The sequence below is a fragment of the Colobus angolensis genome, unplaced genomic scaffold (genome assembly GCF_000951035.1).
Source record: "Colobus angolensis palliatus isolate OR3802 unplaced genomic scaffold, Cang.pa_1.0 Scaffold30, whole genome shotgun sequence".
Taxonomy (NCBI): Eukaryota; Metazoa; Chordata; class Mammalia; order Primates; family Cercopithecidae; genus Colobus; species Colobus angolensis.
Window position 1 is genome coordinate 227492 of NW_012116266.1, and position 20197 is coordinate 247688.

General features: G+C 37.4%; 1 protein-coding gene and 1 pseudogene across 1 annotated transcript in view; one reads left to right on the top strand and one right to left on the bottom strand.

The window, feature by feature from the left end:
* The first annotated feature begins 955 nt into the window (after nt 1-955).
* On the top strand, nt 956-1673 carry LOC105517451 (annotated as a pseudogene).
* Nucleotides 1674-3692: 2019 nt separating this feature from the next.
* The window catches only part of PIKFYVE (phosphoinositide kinase, FYVE finger containing), a 94284-nt gene continuing 77779 nt past the window's right edge, over nt 3693-20197 (bottom strand). The window contains exons 32-42 of the mRNA XM_011949826.1: nt 19493-19588; nt 17250-17333; nt 16273-16370; nt 14402-14566; nt 12392-12451; nt 11528-11704; nt 11022-11125; nt 9695-9823; nt 8305-8566; nt 7817-7891; nt 3693-7269 (exon numbers count right to left, since the gene is read on the bottom strand). Of these exons, the coding sequence (XP_011805216.1) occupies nt 7154-7269; nt 7817-7891; nt 8305-8566; nt 9695-9823; nt 11022-11125; nt 11528-11704; nt 12392-12451; nt 14402-14566; nt 16273-16370; nt 17250-17333; nt 19493-19588 (1366 nt within the window). The 3' untranslated portion in view covers nt 3693-7153. The remainder of the gene's footprint in view (nt 7270-7816; nt 7892-8304; nt 8567-9694; nt 9824-11021; nt 11126-11527; nt 11705-12391; nt 12452-14401; nt 14567-16272; nt 16371-17249; nt 17334-19492; nt 19589-20197) is intronic.

The window sequence follows — 20197 nt, forward strand, 5'->3', positions numbered from 1 at the left end:
TGTGAGACATCTATATAGAGAGACATTGATATCATATATATGAGACATCTATTTATCTATGGGATTGATATATAGATATCATATCTATATGAAATAGATACATAGAGGAAATTTATTATGGGGATTAGCTCACATGATTATGGAGGTCAAGAAGTCCCACAATATGCCATATGGAAGCTAGAGAACTAGGAAAGTTCATGCTGTAATTCAGTTCAAGTCCAAAGGCCCGAGAATCAGGGAAACATACAGTGAAACCGCAGTCTGAGTCCGAAAGCCTAAGAACCAGGGAAACCACTGTATAATTTCTGGGGTCTGAAGGCCTGAGAACCAGAAGTTCTGATGTCTGATGGCAGAAGATGGATGTCCCAGCTCAAGGGCACGGGGGTGATGGGGAGAGAATTGGTCCTTTCTCCACCTTTTTGTTTTGTTCTGACCCATCCACATTGATGAGGGCAGATCTTTATTCAGCCTGCCAATTCAAATGCTAGTCTCTTCTGGAAATAATGTTTCACCAGCTATCTGGGCAGCCCTTTGCCCAGTCAAGTTGACACATAATTAAACATCACACAACCCAAACATTTGAAGAAAAATGAATGGATAAACAAAATGTGGTATATACATACAAAGGAATAGTCTTCATCCTTTAAAAAAAAAAAAAAAAAAAAAGGAAATCCTGATGCGCTACAACTTGAATGAACCTTAAGAAATTATGCTAAGTGATGTAACCAGGCAAGAAAAAACAAATACTTATGAACCCATTTATATGAGGTAATGTAAGTAGTTAAATTCATAGAAACAGAAACAGTAGTTACCTGGAGCTTGGGAGTAGGGGCAAAGAGGAGTTACTTAGTTTTGCAAGATGAAAAAGTTGTGGAGATCTGTTTCACAACAACAGTTACACTTAACACTATCGGATTTTACAATTAAATAATGGCTAAGATGGTAAAATTGCATTATGCATTTTTTACTTCAAAAATCCAGAGCACTGGTTGGGTACGTCCTGCCCAGAGTCTGCAGCTGGAGTACTCTGAAAAGGAGAGCAACTACAACCTCCCACAGCTGACTGCAGGAACCCATCGCTGCCAAGCCTGGAGCAAGGGCCGCACCCAGATGGCCACCATCTATCTGCCTCAATAACCATGAAGTGCACAGCTGTAAGAGTGGGGCCAAGTGGGCCAAGTGGGCCAAGGTGCCCGAGCTCAAGGAGCACAACGGGCAGGTAACAGGCATCAACTGGGCCTCCAAGGGTAACCTCATCATGATCTGTGGCACATGCCACAAGGCCTCTGTGTGGACGCTGACGGACTGGGCGGGTAAGCCCACACCCACTGCCTGCTGTGTGTATTGGGCCCACAGGACAAGTTTGCTGTGGGCGGCAATTGTGTGTTATTGCCATCTGTTATTTCCAGCGGGAGAATAACTGGTGGGTGTGCAAGTACATCAAGAAGCCCATTGGCTCCACCGTCCTCAGCCTGGACTGGCATCCCAGCAACGTGCTCCTGGCTGATGCCTCCCCCGTCCTCAGCCTGGACTGGCATCCCAGCAACGTGCTCCTGGCTGATGCCTCCCGTGACGTCAAGCACAGGATCCTCGGTATACATCAAGTGCCTGGAGGAGCGGCGGGCACCTCCACCATGGGACTCCAACATACCCTTTGGGGTGCTGATGTCTGAGGCCAGCGGTAGATGCGGCTGGGTGCTCAGGTTGGCTTCTCAGTCAGCGGGTGCCACACGGCCTGGGTCAGCCACGACAGTACTGCGTGCCTGGCTGATGCCAACAAGAGGAGGGCCTTGCAACCCCGGGCCCCAGCTTCATCACAGAAGGCAGCCTGGTGACAGCAGGCCACAACTGCTTCCAGGTGCTGTTTTACCCTGGCACCTGGTGGGTGGCTGGATGGACGAGGCCAGGTTGCCACCCGCCAGACTCCAGAGCCTCAAGCAAGCGGGAGGGCGGCAGGGCCCTGGGAGCGGCCTTGGCCGCACAAGCACAGTCTCAGACAGGTCTGGCCCAGAACCGTGGTCCTGCACCCCAGGCATGCCCAGCGCCTGAGCGAGGACCTCAGGACTAAGTGACCTGCGAGGAGCACTCTGCCCTCATCCCAGCTGCCAGGGAAGGGGCCCCGAGGGGCTCGGGGAGGCCGCGGCTCCGGGTGTGACACGAAAGTTCCTAGGGACCAGTAGGAGACCCCGTGGGGGCTGCTTCCGAGGAAGGCGGGAGGACAAGTGGGGAGCTCTTCTTACCTGTTCAAGGAACCTGTGCCTTCTTCTTGAAGAAATGCTTTCGTTTACCATAGAAAAAGAAGAGAAAAGAAAAAGCACTAAGCTGGTGACAAACTGCTTCGAAGCATAAAAAGGTCATTTTCAAGGGAAAAATCATTTTTAAAAATTCTCCATTTTTAACAATATTAACCCAGGAATTTTATCAGATAATTTCTCTCCAAGAAACCTGTGGGTGGATGGGGAATGGAGAGCGGGCTGCCTCCCGAGCCACATCCGCTCCTCCCGCCCAGCACGCGAACATGGAGGCAGCGACTGGACGCCCCGCAGATCTGCCACCTACCGGTCTCTCTGCACAGCTGGCCACCAGCCCAGCCACCTCTCAGGGCACGCTCTACCCAGTCACCCTCGCCTTCCCCTGCATGAACCCAGGCAGGGGGTGGGCCTCCCAGCTTCGTGCCCACAGGTGTGAGTTCCCGTGAGAGGGAAGCCTCCCCTCACGTAGGGGACCTGTGGTCCCCTGGAGCACGGAGGCACTGGCAGAGGAGACCCCTGCCCACCCACAAGCTCAGCCAATCGCAAATGGAAGAGGGCGGGACTTCTTCCTTTAGTGCCCTATCGAAGAAAGAAGGGCAATGCTGCTTGCCCATTATTGGCTGAAATGAACTGTGGGTTTACCTAAGTTACAGATTCTCCAGTGGTTAACCAGGAAGAGAATGAACAGAACAGAAAGCGACACTGCCAGGCCAGATGAACCAGAATAGTCTGGAGGCAGGGAGCCTAAGGCCGATTCACACTGGCTCTCTATAACTAAATCAAAAGGAAATCCCCAGCTTTCCACACCGAAGTAACAAAAGGACTGGAACACTCCCTTTGCAAGCACCCTCCTCCTTTTTCTGCATGGCAGACTGAAAAGTTAAAGTATCTCTGATTGGTTGCTTTCTGCAACCAGACATTGGCATAGGAGTGTAACTTTGTACCTTCACTTCAGCCTGATTGGTTGCTTTCCACAACCAATCAGATGCTTGCATAGGCTGTAACCTTTGTAACTTGAGCCTCTGATTGGTTGTTTTCCATAACCAGACGCTTGCATAGGGTTTAACCTTTGTAAGTTCACTTCAGCCTCATGGGTTGCTTTCTGCAACCCATCAGCCTGATTGCAGGCCACTAATTCATTCACACAGGGTGTACACCAAGTAACCAATGGGAAATCCCTAGAAGGTATTTAAACCCCAGAAAGTTCTGTAACGGGAGCTCTTGTGCCCCAGTGCTCCAACCCTGTGGAATGTACTTTTGTTTTCAATAAAACTGCTTTTGTTGCTTCATTCTTTCCTTGCTTTGTGTGTTTTGTCCAATTCTTTGTTCAAAACGCCAAGAACCTGGACACCCTCCATCAGTAACACAGAGACTAGGCTTGCACGACAAACTCCATTTCCTTTTGTTGTCAATTTCTTCAAGCAGATTCAAAACTAAGTTGAGTAAGTAGATTCTCAGTTTGTTAAGATTTCTTTATTTACATTACAAGTCTCCAAAAGTTCAAGGCAGTTATCTTTTAAATAACATATCAATCATATAAAATAGCTAGAACCAAAGTAGAGAAATATATACAATATAATACATTAAGTACTTTCAATATAGTGGCATTTTTCATATTAAATTAAAAGAGGCTACTATGATTTACAATGTCATTTCTCTAGTTTAAAATTCAACATGTCAAAAGACAATGTACATTTTTTACAAAACTGACACAGCAGTATTAAAACTGCTAATGATTGTAGTTTTTATTTTTTCTATAATACACTGCACCTGTGTTACAAAAACAAACAAACAAAAAACAAAAAGGGATTGCACTAGATGGTTTAAATACTGCATAAGTCAGTATATTAATACTTGAGGAATAATGAATGGCTTGATCCGTTTTATGATCAGGCTCATTCACAACACTTTTCACTCTTCAAGCTCAGCAAACTCCTACAGGTAATTACTTCCCTTGGCAGTTTTACACAGGGTCAACTGCAAATGGGTAAAATGTCATGAAGCTGATGACCACAAAGCCATCACAAAAGCTGATGTCAATATAACCCTAGTATTTACAATACCTAATAAGAGCCAAAGCTAGAAAACCACTCACTGCTAAATCATGGAAAAAATTATAGTTTGTAAGAAATTTTGAATATAAAGTATTCAATAGACTACAAAAGAGCTTGCAACAGCTTGTTCCCATTATTTTTCTTATGTCAGAATTAGAAAAAAGTAAATCCTTCCTATTTTTTAATAAGTTTTGATGGCATCAAAAAGCTTCACATTTATAAATAAGATTTTTGTACAAAGCAACATGTTACTAACATAGTTTTCTCTTGCTACTATCAATTATTCTTGGGACTCATATTGTATGTTAAGGAAGGAAGTATTAAGATTTCTTCCTCATTCCTAAATTTTCAGAATTAATATACTCTAGGCCTTGAAGGAGAGGAAAACAGCCATTTAATACTTAACACTGAGTAGTACAGTATTTGAAATATCTCATATCTATGATAGTGGCCTAAACAAGAGCAGCAAGGGACCAGACATACAGTTCTACCACTCAACAGAAAGTTAAATTTTACATTTCCCCTTCATTAATACTGTCCAATTTTAAAAGGAGAGATTACCTTTGCAAGGCAGCAACTACTGTTTCAGAATGTATTATATTGAAAATTTTTGCCACAAAGTTACCTACTAGACAAAAGTACTTTAAAACATAGTTGTTCAAGCCATGGGCAAGGAAAACAAAATCAACAGGACACATTATTGTCAGAAGCCATTCCTATTGAGCATTCCTGCTATGCACATAGAATTGAAACTAAAAACAAAGAAACAACCTGATTGCACCTAGTAGGAGACACCTTATACTTCAAGCGTTCATGACTACAGGAAATGGACAGGATAAATAACACTCAGTATCCTCACAGACAAAATGAACAGAGACAAGACAGTGTTGGCATTTTAAATCAGATACAAAATCCATTGTTCCTGGACACAAAATAAGTGAATAATGTTCCACATTTATTTTTTTACTTCTGTACAGCTCCTTTACTAGTCTTTGATTTCAAAACTAAAATCCTCAGTGTTTTGTGTATCTTTAAAAGGCACATACACATTTTTAAAAGGAGTCAAGCGGAACTTAAGCATCACATTAGTCGTAAGTCCTTGGTCAACTTGCTTCCAGTTCAAAACAAACCACATTTTTAATAAGCACCAAATACCAACCTACTGCCTTCATTCTCTAAAGCAAATTTTCTATAATGTTCCTACTCAAGTATTCATCATACTGTGTAACTGAACTTGTCCAGATTTCTTATTATGTGAAGGCTAATGTACTATTATTATAGGCAGTCCAAAAACAGTGAAATCCTTACAACTTTGTAAATCCCCAAATTATCCTTGTTACAAAAAGAAGTCAAGAGGAAATATTCTGGGGTTACAGTATTTCCTCAAAGATAGTTTACTACTTCTGATCACTTTTTAAACAAAAATGCTATTAAACAAGAAGTTCCTTACTAAGAACAACTTTCTTTTTTTTTGTTTTGTTTTGTTTCATTTTGTTTTTTTGAGACAGAGTCTTGCTCTGTTGCCCAGGCTAGAATGCAATGGTATAATCCCAGCTCACCACAACCTCTGCCTCCCAGGTTCAAACAATTCTCCTGCCTCAGCCACCCAAGTAGTTGGGGTTCCAGGTATATGCCACCATGCCTGGCTAATTTTTTGTCTTTTTAGTAGAAACAGGTTTTCGTCATGTTGGCCAGGCTGGTCTTGAACTCCTGACCTCAGGTGATCTGCCCGCCTCGGCCTCCCCAAGTGCTAGGATTATAGGCATGAGCCATCGCACCCGGCCTATTTCTTAACACTTCTTAGCAGTCAGAACTAGCCATTATGTAGAAAGGTGGAAAGGGGATGTCCAAGTGCAAATTTTTTTATTTTATAGATGCCACTAATAAATTGCTGGTTATATTGAAAAGACACTTTGCCTCTGAAAAAAACAAGTGTTTCCCTCTCACTCAGTTTCTTGGATTGGGCCTAATTTATTTTATATTTTAAAAATCCTTCATTAATAATTACTTCATTAGGGTTTAGTAACTACAGACTCATTTACTAATGATTTACTATGATACCCTGAAAATAGAGAAAAAACCCTAGAATATGAGCATATGCAAGTAAATGCAGTTTAATATATCAATTGCACAAAAGTTTTAAACAAGTTGTAAAAATATCGCAAAAAGAAGGCTTAAAGTTAATGGCTGTAGCCTCCTGTCATCTACAGAGAAAACAAAATTTTAAAAACATCAAACATACTCAAAAACAGGCAAGCTGGAAAGATAAAGAACATGACAGGATTCTCAGTTTAAGTCAAATTCCTCAATAAAACAATAAATGCCCACGTGTTTAACTGGCCATTAATGGAATAAATCAGAATTTTTGTGAAGGTTTCAGAAATTCTAATAAGTAACATTAAATTATTACAGAAAAACACAAAACAAATTCAGCAGCTCTACAAATGCTTTCTAAGCAGAGAAGGTGTTAAATGTGATGCCAGGATAGTCAATTTATGAGACATTGTTTTCTTCTTAAAACAATAAACTAGCAAATTTAACCCATTTTTTTACCCTATCTACTCATCTCCAACTTTAGCCCTTTGAAACATGTCTGTATTTTAGCTTAAGAAAATTTTCAAGCCACTTCCCAACCTATAGACAGCTAATCCACAGGTATCAAAAACCAAAGTGCAAATTCATGGAGTTTTTACCATTCCATTATGGACAGTCTAAAGAGCCACAGAACTGAAAAGCCTTTGTATACAGTGGTGAACACAATGAAGAAATAAAACATGTAGCTTATTTTTGGTCCTTTGTTCCTGTCCCCTTTTCCTTCACAGTCCATTTCAAAATATGTGCTTGATTTCAGCAATTCACACCCAAGCCTGTCCAGTGGTCTGGTACCATTAGGAAATACTTGTCCATTGCCTCACAAAACCTAGTCCTGTACAACTCCGGAGACACCACTGTTGGCATTTTACCTAAGATTATGAAAGAGAAAAGGGGGGGAAAGCTGTTAAATGATTGATTGGGCAACTGAAGTCAACTAACCATGTTCTTTCATATAAACTGCCTTAAAGATACACATGCAGAAGCAGTCTAAGTGAGCAGGAAAGGTTATCTGCTATGCCACATGTCATGGGACAAGGTCTTACCTGGTAGGAGTTTCTGTTTAAAAAGAGTAGCTCCTGTCTAGAGATGAGAGATGTCTAAAAGCACAAATGAGGCTAACAGTGCTTAGAGAACTTGGAAGTCTCAAGTGTTAATTAAAGACAATCTCTTATTCAGAACATCTGGCTTTTTAAGAAATCTTTTTGAGAACCTCTGACATTTTAACTCAAATTTACACCCAGTATTTCCCCACCTATACAATTCTCATTATGGTTTGGTCACTTTAGAAATGACAATGAAATCAATGATAATCACTTATTTTTTACAACTAAAAAAAAGAATCAGTATCCACTTTTAAAATTTTAACTGATAAGAAATACATGTGAACAATTTAAACAGAATAAAAATTCTGCTCACCTTGTCCGCCTAAAATTCCTGTTGATTTCACAACCATCTCAAGCTTTTTGTCCCATGTAAATGTTCGAATATAATCTGGGGGTAGAAGGAGTGAAATTAGCAATAAAGCTATGTTAATAAATATAATCAAATGACAATAGCAATGACTATTACTACTACTTCTATGACAGTTAACTTTTACTGAGTGCTAACAATGTGCCAAGTGCTGTTCTCAGGGTTTTCTCCACACTAACTTGTTTAATCCTCACAACAATCACAAAGGGCCTCATTTATAAGTGACTTTTTGAATTCACATATTTTTGGTAAAGATAATGAAAATGAGGAAACTGAGTAGAAGAGACTAGAATAAAAAACTGTTATTTGTGAAATTTCAAATGAAAGTCTGTGAAAATATTCAATAAGCTATTATTAGACCAAGTTCAACAGAATCTTTAAAATTTGACTCTGACTTCAATCATGAAATATAAGTAGGATACTCATTGACTTACCTATAATTCCAACTACTAGCTCATTGCTAGTATCATCTCGCCCAACCAGCAAAGAATAATCTATAATGAGGTGGCTAGAAAGGAAATGGGAGTCACTATGGATCGAGGTTCTCAGCACAGCTTTGGAATGAGAACGAATGTATAAAGGGTTGTCTCGAACCATCTTTAGGAGATTTTCATCTAGCAGGACCACATCACAACTCTCTTTTCCAGTGTCGGTTTTTACATTCCGATTCCTAAGAGAGCCCTTCAAATCAAAAACCTAGCAGAAAGAAAATGCTTTGTCACTTATGTATGGGTTGCCACAAACGATTAGTTAATGTAAGTAAATCAAAAAGGCAGAAAGACTCCTTATAGTCAATACCATTACATACACTCCAAAGTTTAACTGAAAATTGAATCATAAGTTTTTAAATGCATGGTGATATCATTGTACAGTACATAAAATACACAGTAATATAATTCTATCATTTAAAATTAACACCTAGGTACTCAATTACTGAAACATTTCCGAAATACACTGGCCAATTTAATCAACTTTAAGATACATTAACAGGTAACTCCAGAAATATATCATTGGATCACAAAACCGTGTTTAAAAGAAAGAGAGAGAGAGAGAGAGACAGAGAGAGATGCAAATAGTCTTAAGAAACAAAGTTTTGATACCAAACTCTGGACACTTACTTACAGCAATGTAGAAGAGCATAACGTAGGAATATCTGGGTGGTAGGAAAAGCAATGCACTCAAAGGACAGGGGACTTGAGTACCAGGACCAGTACAACCTGTAGTATATTCTACAGACCAATGCTGGTCAGTTGCTCCTGGCTCACTACGACATTAGGGAACTAGTGCCAGAATATAAATCAATTACATTATTAAGTATATTGTTTAGTTCAGCTGACATTTTTCTCATAGAAGGTGTTCTCAATGAAGAAAGCAGTGCACTGAATTACATTCCAGCACACACGTTCTTTATCTCATCACAGACTAGAAACAGTTCAAGGACTAGCTCTTTGAAGAGTACTGTTTTAGAAATTAGACTAACCTGAGTCTAGGAATAACTGAGTGATTTTGATTAAGTACTTAATTTCTGTAGGCGTCAGCTTCTTAATCTTTAAAAAAGATGTGGGAAGTAGATCTGCCTTCTTATTCTACCAATTCTGTGATTCTAGAATATTGGACATGCTGTATTTTAAGACCGCCCCACAAGAATAATTCCTCTTTGTTCTTTCTCCAAGGCTGAGCAAGTCAAAAGTTAAATATGGGCTAGTAACCAAAGTTAAATATTTACTATAAAATAGGATATTACTCTCTGATTCACTGTATTTAAGAACCAAAGGTACAAAAGGTTCCAGTAGCTAAATGCTTCACAGAGTCCAATACCCTTACCTGTGCCATCTTTCTCCCATAGAAAAGATTTTCCATGACAAGGAGATCTAACTTCTTCTCAGTGTTGTTCTGAGAGTTCTTATAACCAATTCTGTAAACTCCAAGAATTTTGGCCAATGCCGTGGGCCTCTAATCAAGAGAAGGTCAAAATAAATTCTTATCAAAAAGGGTTATTTATAATTTAATACCAATGTAAGGATTATCCAAGTAATAACTGAACATAATTTTCTATTAATATGACCAAAGGACTTTGAAAAAAACTCAAACTCTTGAATCTCAGAAGTGAGTATACCAGCAATGCCAATAAAAATATTAGATCCTTAACATTCTCCCAAGGAATAATCTTTCAGTTGATCAAGTTCAAAAACTTCATTATGACATGTAATTTCCCCCAATACTATGCAATAAACCAAGATAACTTCAAAAAAAAACCCAAAACTATGTAACTCTTTCATGATTCTAAGATTACAGTGGGGTTGGGGTGGGGGACACTGGTGGCTGCTCAATGACAAGTGAGCAAACCTGGGCCACTGGCTGCCACTCTTTCTAGCTAAAGGAAGTATCCCCTTGTTTCTCAATACACGTTTCAAATTTCAGTCTCAGCAAAATTACCAACTACTGAATGTGCACCTAATTTCATCCAGTCTTAATGTCTTAAGTGATTTTTTATATAAATTAATTAAAGGCAACTTGCTCAAGATCATTTGGTTCCTCACTAACAAACACAGGAAATACAGAGTTTAAGATCTCTGAGTCCTATAGTACCTCAATAGCATAACAGAGATCAATTCATGTCCTGCATATATCTTACCACAGAGAAAACTGCCATTAGGACTGTTACAGTTTGGATGTTTGCCCCTGCAAATCTCATGTTGAAATGTTATCTGCAATGTTGGAGGTGCGGCCTGGTGAGAGGTATTTGGGTCATGGGAGTGGAACCCTCATGAATGGCTTGGTGTCCTCCTTGCAATAATAAGTTCTTGCTCTGAGTTCACGCAAGATCTGGTTAGTTAAAAGAATGCAGCACTTCCCCCCACCCCCAACCCCACTCTCTTGCTCCATCTCTCACCATGTGACATGCTGGCTCCCCTTGCCCTCCACCATGACTGTAAGCTTCCCGAGGCCCTCACCAGAAACAGACGCTACCAGAATTATGCTTTGTATACACAGCTTGCAGAACCATGAGCCAAATAAACATCTTTTCTTTACAAATTACCCTGCCTCAGTTATTTCTTTATAGCAACACAAGAACCGACTAACAGAAAGACTCAGGATGTGAAAAAAAGCCACCAAACTTTGATTACAGACCATGGTTTTAGATTTCTACCTTTTGCTGAACAGCATTTGTAATATAATTGAAGTAATGTGGTGCAAAGTCGAGGAAAGACTGGACTTCCAGACGAGGCATTTGCTTCAAAATAAATCTATCATCTAAAAGGCAGAAATTTCATGTGTTTACTCAATCACGATACATACTGTAATCTATAATACATCATTCCAAAGATCCTAAATGATTGGGTTGTTTTATGATTTTAAGGGAAATTTTCTAATGTCAGTGAAAATTCTGATCAGAACACAATTCTCAATGAACTGAAGGGATCCTGTGGATTTATGTAGTCAAAGACCCTCTACTTTTGTCAATAACACATCTAAGTTCAGTTCTAGAAGATCTACTTTTTAAAACTACCAAACAAAACTTTATAAACACCTCTGTTAAACCTAGCAGGTCATAGTTATGAAAGTTCTTATTAAGCAATATCCTTCCTGCTGCATTTTCTGAGGGAAAGAGATGGAGACTACTGAACCAATCAATAAACAATGAGAAAGGCTCACCTTCAGTTGCATAGAAGGCAGCTCCTGATTTGCCTCCCCGGGCCTGCCAGGGGGATGAGTGGGAGAGGGAACGAATGAAATCTTCCTCACTGCTGTCCAGAATCACTTCACGCATCTTATGAAACTCTCCCGCATAGTAGAGCCGACAGTAAAACTTGGCATTAGCATCGGAAAATTCTATAAACAACAGAAGTTTTTTAAAAAAGCTTTACGACTCAGAAAATATCTTTCCTCCTCCACTCCCTCATCCCCTGCCCTGGCCAAATACAACCATTTAAGTTTCTCCATGATGGCATTTTGCATGTTAGACCGAAATCCCTATTTATCACAATTTTGTTAAAGTGATCTTCAGGGGGAATTAAAGAACATCATATGACCATCCTTACATATTTTCCAAAAAAAGAGAAAAAAATGAAAATCACACACAAAAAATATGACTGAGTTCTAATTTTACCCTTGTTACCTACCACATTAACATCATTGTACTTTTATAGCAATGCTTAATAAACATCTTAAAATGTAATGTACATATTATTCTGGATAATACATTTCTGGCACCCATATACACAATTCTAAATCCAATTGTCAAAACTCTGTGGCTCTAGATTACATAAGTAAATGTTTAACTATCAGAAATGAAAGCATAATTTACAAATAAATTATGCTTTTGATAAAATTTCTTTATATATTAAATGTATACTTTATAAACTATGGATTAAATATACCTCACATCAGCACACAGACTTAATATTCATTTCAAGAACTGGGACATTTATTCAGTATGAAGCTAGAATTCTCAAATAATAGAGCTGGCTCAACTGTAGTCCCTCTCCCCGAACCAATGATATAATATCGCATACTTACGAAGTTCCACATGAGGATTTACGAGTTGTTTCTTTTGTGTATCTCCTCCATCTACTTCATCTAAAAGGTTTAATATCATTAGTAAAGCCAAGGTTTTGAGTAATTATCAGTTCATTTTGTCCTTTCCTTTTTCCTTGATGTAACAAAAAAACTTAGCAAATTAAAAGCAAAAATATCCTACTCAAGTCACTATCAAGCAAGCATAAGATATACAATAAAACTGTCTAAATGATTACAATAAAAATGTTAAGTTTTTTTGGAATTTCAGTTTTTAAATTAGAGAAATAGCGAATTTACGTTGAATACTTTCTCTTACAACTGAATGATTCCTACAATGGCAATATAGTAACTCAGTTCTTATACCAAGAAATTCCATGGCTTCTGTATTATGACTATTTTCCCCATGTGTGTAGAATAATGTTTCCCCAATCGTTTGCATTGCTTTATCATGTACTAAGCTATATAAAATATATATAAAATATTATTTTATAAAATATAATTTTAAAACAAAATTATATACCAGTTATATAATATATAACTTTATTATTAGCATATAACATATATAATTATACAACATAATTAACATATAATACAATTATATATTAATATACTTAAAATATATTTTTATACATAAAATATACTAGAATCTATGTCAGAGCTTTTTTTAATATGTGACTGACTTGCATTGCAAGCCTACTACTTTCTGTTTAATTATTAGAGATTTGAAATACATCTTAATATCTAGAAGAACAAATAGTCCCCTAAGTTTCACATTTCAAAATAATTTTTGAAGCATCTAGGCCTTCCAAGGATGCCATTATAAACAGCTACAGTCCAATAGCAAGCAGCCTATAGAATACAAAACAGGTATCTTAATTACTAGTCAAGTTTATTATAGCAGTTGTTTTTTTTGTCTGTCTGTTTTTTTGAGATAGAGTCTTGCTGTCACCCAGGCTGGAGTGCAATGGCGCAATCTCCGCTCACTGCAACCTACACCTCCTGGGTTCACGTGATTCTCGTGCCTCAGCCCCCCAAGTAGTTGAGATTACAGGCATGCGCCACCAGGCCTGGCTAATTTTTTTGTTTTCAGTAGAGATGGGGTTTCTTTATGTTGGCCAGGCTCATCTCCAACTCCTGGTCTCAAGTGATCCACCTGCCTCAGCCTCCCAAAGTGCTGGGATTACCATACTGGGCCCAGCAGTTGCTATTTTTAAACCACTAATTCATAGGACACTAAACTATTTCTGTATAGAGACAGAGTAAATATTTCACTCTGAAAAAGTTCCAACTACTCAACTTGCCAATATAAAGTGAAAGTAACCAGATGATAAGTAAATGAATGGGTGTTTTCCCAATGAACATTAATTTACAAAAAGAGGTCATCACAGTCTGCCTATTCCTGATCTAAACCTATACCCAAACACAATGAGGTAGATACACACACGCACACACACACATATTTTTTTTTTTTGGTAGAGACAGAGGTCTCACTTTATTGCCCAGGCTGGTCTCAAACTCCTGGCTTCAAGTGATCCTGACGTCTCAGCCTCCCAAAGTGATGGGATGATAGACATGGGCCTATCTCACCCAGCACTAGACATAATTTTTAAATGTCAAAATGAAGGGCAACATAAATAGCTGCAGCTTTACAGGGACTTGAAAAGAAAGAAAACATTTGAGTATATAATATGAGTTACATATTGAGACAGATGTTTTTACATATGGAATGTCACATCCACCTTGGAAGACATTGTTTTTGCCACTTTACAGGTTATGGAAACTAAAGATTTCTGATTCTACCACACAGTACATGATGGCAGTGAAATCTGAAACTAGTTGGACTCTCCCAGTGCCATGCTTTTTCCACTCTAACACACTGACAAGTGAGAAGAGAAGGAATGCCCCAGTTTCAGCACTAAGAATTATCTATTTAAGGCTGTAAGAAATATATGCAACTAAAATTAAAAAATCAAAGCCTAGAATAAGCATATTTATTCTTCTTTAACACACCTTGAGGCTCAACGCCTTGATTCTCGGTCCCCTCCTTGCCCGTCTGCCCAACCTGGTAGTAAGCACTATCTGCTCCACGTAAGGTCTCTCTCTTCTGGGAAGAGAGATCGGGGCTTTTCCCTGCTGTCCCTCTGAAGAAGGACAACATTCCAGAAGCCTTTTTGGCTAAAAATAAGAAGTTACATATTAATTTGAAGTACAGGTCACTGCAGATGGAAAATAAAAACTTTCAACTTATTTCTTTATTAGCAGTAACCACTATATGAAGTTAATTAATCTGAGTAATGCAGATACTTTTGTTTGCACAATGTCCCATATGTTGTTACTTATTGTTCCACATGTTGTTTTTGCATAATCAAGCACCCTTTTTAACAAAAACCACTATTAATAAAAACATAAAAAAAGATGGAGGGTTAACACTCAGCTCGATGAATATAAAAATATGGGGAATTATCTAGAAAGCCTTTCAAAAATATCTTTCAAAGGCAGTCACAGCTTAAGCAACAGGATTAAATTAGGGCTGAGTTCTTACAGTATTGCAATATAGTTAATTAAACGAACACAAAACAATTTCACAAGCTACAAAAATTCAGTTAAAGGTAACATCTTTTTGTCATTTGTGTTCCTACAGTCCAACACAGGAAAAGATAAGATTTCCTTTTTAGCATCTTTCAAAAAATAAAAAAGGCCATCAAACAGCCAGTAATTTACTAAAGCTTGCTCTATACTTTTACTCCTAGTTTTGAGCTTCATTCATCATATTATTAATATGATTCTAATTATTGCAAATTTACCATTTACAAAATTCACAGAAAATGTCAATCATAAATGTGCTTACTTGGGTAACAGACACTAGTATTGCCTCCTTAATATCCACTCCTACCTGGTTCCCTACTAACAGAATGCCAACTTAGGGGAAGAGGGGAGCGGGGTGGGGTGTGTGACTATGTGTACAGCACCAGGAAAGGATCATGATTTGTATAACCCAACTGGGACAATGCTGCTCCCTACTTTCTCTGTCTCTTTCAGTCAGGAGTAGCCACGAGCCCCAGTTCTGACCAATGAGACTCAAGGAAGAGCCTCTACGTTCCTAATGAAAGAAAACAGCTGCAGCTTGCAACACCCTGGTTTCTGCCTCAAATTCAAACAAAAATGGAACACTTTTAACATGAGGAAAACTTAAAGGAATCATAGAGAAACTATTCCCTTAACGGTGTAACAATGCTGAGCAGCTAAACAAATGCCAGGAACTGCCAACCTCCGGGTTTGGTTATGTTAGAAAAATAAGCTGTCATTTGTTTAAATCCTTACAGTTGAATTTTTTGTTACTTGTAGCTGAATGTATTCCCGACAAAGTCAGAGAAACACAAATTCAAATCCTAGCTCCACCACTGTCTAATCTTAAGCAAGTTACTAAATCTAAATTTTAACTTCCTTTCTGAAAAATAAGGATATGTCAAATAATTCTTACGTGGTTATTAGGGGGATTAAAGGAGGGAATGCATGAAAATTTATTTTCATAGTGCCAGTAATATTGTAAAACTAAAAAGGAAAAAAATGTATCTTGCATCTTAGGTTGTATATTTTAAACTGAAAGCTCTTCTAGGAAGCAGATCCTCCTTTTTGCATAGACCAAAGAGCTTCTAAAAGTTTCCAATCCAATACCTTGAACTTACATTTGAGATAAGAATCAATGAAGAAAAGAAAAACACCTATAAAGAGGACATACAAAAATATCTAAATTTATATTTCAGAGATCAGAAGTAGTAAATCATTGCCAGACGGTACTAATTGGTTTTTATGTATTTTCTTTTTCAAACCATAATTATAGGTAAATCTCATTATAAAGATTCCTCCATGTGTAATCTTACTTGGTTGTGGTTCTGTTTCTGCTGTACGGTTTGTCTGTCCTCCACTCATTTCAGGTAATCTGATAGGGCTGCTACTCTTTGGTCTGCTATCTAAAGTACTAAAATGAGGGGAAAAAAAAAGGAAAAATTAGTTTTATACAAGTCAAACAGAAAATAGTAGGTACTCTACACTAATTACGTTGTATACTGATTTACTTCCTACCTAACCCTACCTACAATATCAAAAGTCTGATTCATAATTTACATAAACACAGGCTAGAACACAGAAAAAAAAGTCTGAAATATCTAATATCTACTAGACTGAAAGTGAAATGCTGTAACCATAAAAATATATGGAGGAATAAATTATGTTTCCCAAGTCCATTAACACTATATCAGCACCCATACATCAAACAATTACAGAAAATATCAATACCTTTCTCTCACACTAGTTTTCACAATGATAATTCAGATAAAATTTTATCATGTTGGTAGAGTTAGAAGCTCTATTTCAGTAAGAATCATAATAATAAGCATGTGACAATTTCTGTCTAAAAGTCTAAAATACTGAACATGCCAAAAGAACTGGTTTGGATTTGGTTTTTGAAGTATTAGGACCTTTACTTATTATAAACAATTCACAGATACTTTAAATTGCCAAGTCAAGCAGTAGCTTACCAATTTTACAATTTTATAAAAATAAAAAATAAATACCAATTTAGTTTTTAAATAAAAACTTTTTCATTTTTTTCAAAAATGTCATTAAATCTGAATATACATTTAACTGCTATTGCAATTATTGTAAAACTGCATTCTAAGGGACTGTTTAAGTTCTTTTGCTATATTTGAGCTTTGTTGTCTCAATTATTGGCTGAATGAGTGCCATTATCTGAATCCTAGAAATTTTTATGCTGATAAAATGCTATAATAAAACTGAAGTACAAGCATATAGAAAATGATAACTAAATTAAAATAGTTTCTACTCAATCATGAATCACCTATTTGTTGGAAGCCCTTCTTCAGCACCATTCCACTGAGTCGCTTTAGACAATTCCTCTAAGGCATTTCGGTATTCTTTACAACTTAGGGTAAAAATAGGTTGAAAAATGTTAAACATTAACTTAGTCTTTAAAAGTAAATCATACGGTTTACAGTAAATTTTGCATTATAGAAGCACAATCATTATAACTTTCCATAATTAAATAATTTTGGCTAATTAACAAAAGCAATCAAGTAGAAGCTTCATGAGGAAGGTCAATGTCCTCATAGAAGGTAATACAAAATATGACCCACTGACTCATCAACCAGTATCAATATCCTCAACAAAGATTTTAAAAGCCTATTTACCAATATTTACATCAAATGACTTCAGGGACTGAACAGGTAACTTAAAAGTTTGAAGCCTCAGTGTTTAGTACAATAGAGAAAAAAATAATTTGAGAGTGCTTTTCTACTTAAAGTACTAAACTTTAAGGGAAAAAAATGTTTAATGTTCTATTAACCAAAAAGGAAAAAACAAAAACAAAAAAACCTGACTCTTAGACTAGCAGTCTGGGAGCCCTGCTTTAGATAAATGTCATGCAACAAGAGAGGCATGTGAGGATGTATTATTTTTCTAAGACATTGAAAAAAGATGATCTCAACTAGAATCCTTACTTCCTAATGGTATAAAAAATATTTTTGATTTGGCTGACTCTCCTACCTTTCTTACCTATTAATATATTACGACTAATAAAGTGAGAAGCTTATACTATGTTCACAAAGGCCAAAGGCAAAGGTTAAAAAGGTATCATATGGAATCTTATAAAGGAAAAAATTCCTCATTATCTACATAGTAAACTCTAAACTCCATAAAGGCCGAGGCATGTAAATCTATCTTATTTACTCCTATACATCTAATACCTAGCATATCACATTTTGTAAACATTCAAATATTTGTTGAATAAATGGACTCCTTGTAACCACTATCTAAAAAGAAAAATTAAACATTGTAATGCCTTCCAGTGGGAAAAAATTGCTTTAAACGTCTTAGATTCTACTTAAACTAAGTTCAGCTACCACCAAGATATTCTTAAAATTTAAAAGCTTTGCCCTTTTAGATATACTATATATATTTTTAAGTGGATATATCTTCAAGATACATAACTGTATAAACTAAAAAGTCAGAAATGTCTACAGAGTAAGGCGTAAGAACAGCATTACAGTAGTACCTCCTCATCCATAGTTTCACTTTCCATGGTTTCAATTACCCAGAGTCAACAGCAGTCCAAAAACATTAAGATATTTAGAAAGAGAGAGAACACATTCACGTAACTTTTGTTATAGTTTATTGTTATAAAACTGTTCTATCTTGCTATTGCTGTTGTTCATCTCTTATTGTGGCTAGGCTAATTTATAAATTAAACTTTATCATAGGTATGTATGTATAGGAAAAAACATAGTATTTACAGGGTTCGATACTATCTGTAGGTTCAGACATCCATGGGGGTTCTTAGAACATACCCTCCATGGATAAGAGGTGACTGCTGTTTTCTAAGTAGAAAAATTTTACCTCACATGTAGAAAATGAGTGAATGGTACAAAAAAGATATTCAGACTGTACAAGGCAGGATGTTCCAAGTACTATGTCAATAAGTAACTGAGGGAAGGGATACAAGGGAAAACATATTTTAACAGAATGGATAGAGGATTCAACGCTCTGTAAATAACTTGCCAGGTCAATTTAGTTATTAGGAGCTTACTTAGGAATCATCCTTTACTCCATTATTTGGGTACAGAGAAGATTTTTATGGATAAAAAGAACAAGCTGCCAGGCGCGGCGGCTCACACCTGTAATTCCGACACTTTGGGAGGCCGAGGCAGGTGGATCACTTGAGGTCAGGAGTTCAAGACCCACCTGACCAATATGGTGAAACCCCTTCTCTACTAAAAATACAAAAATTAGCCGAGCATGGTGGTATGTGCCTGTAGTCCCAGCAACTTGAGAGGCTGAGGCAGGAGAATTGCCTGAATCCAGGAGGCACAGGTTGCAGTGAGCCAAGATTACACCACTGCACTCCAGCCTGGGCAACAGAGTGACACTCTGTCTCAAAAAAAGAACAAGCTATCATGACTAAAGAGCATATATTTTTACTTATATTTAATCATTCTGCTTTATGTGAAAGATTCCAAAAATAAGGGATTAACAGACATACATAAAATACATAGATATCATCGTAAGTCAAAGTCCCATGAATAATACCTGAGAGCAAAAGCAATGATGGAGCTGGGTTCCTTCTCGCAGACTGCAATGGGCACTCGTTCATGTTCATACATTAAATAGTGTTTATCTGGATCACTATGAAAATTTTTAAAATACATAAGTTAACTAAGTACTGTAGAGTTAAGAATTAAGAAAGCCAAAATGTATGCAGATATAACTTGAATCATTAAGAAAGAAAAAGATATCACGAGAAAGTTTTTGAAGGCAATTAGAAAATTATCAGAATTAATCAGGTTTCAAATCAGAGGGTTCTGCAATAGTCACTCCAAACAAACCTTTCCATACTGCCATGACTCTGGCCATACTAACCTCAAAAAAAAATCTACAATCAACAGCAGAAGTCTAAGATATTTTGTTCCATTATAAGCTAGAGAGAGAAAGTCTTCCAGAAATTGTGGAGAAGACACACTACTAGTTCAATAATAAACAATGCAACACAGCCACTCTACCATTATCATACAAAAGACCCAGTGTAGCTCCATTTCCACTTAAATTTTGCTCCCCTGACTCCGACCCTAACTCACCTAGGCACTGTTAGGCACAGTCAATTTTTATTTAGGTGCTATTTACTGAACACCGAACATGCCAAGGATACAATATGAAGAAAAACTATTTTTAAGGATCTTACATGTGTGAGATGTTAACAATATAATGATGAAAAAAAACATTGGCACCATAGGGTTT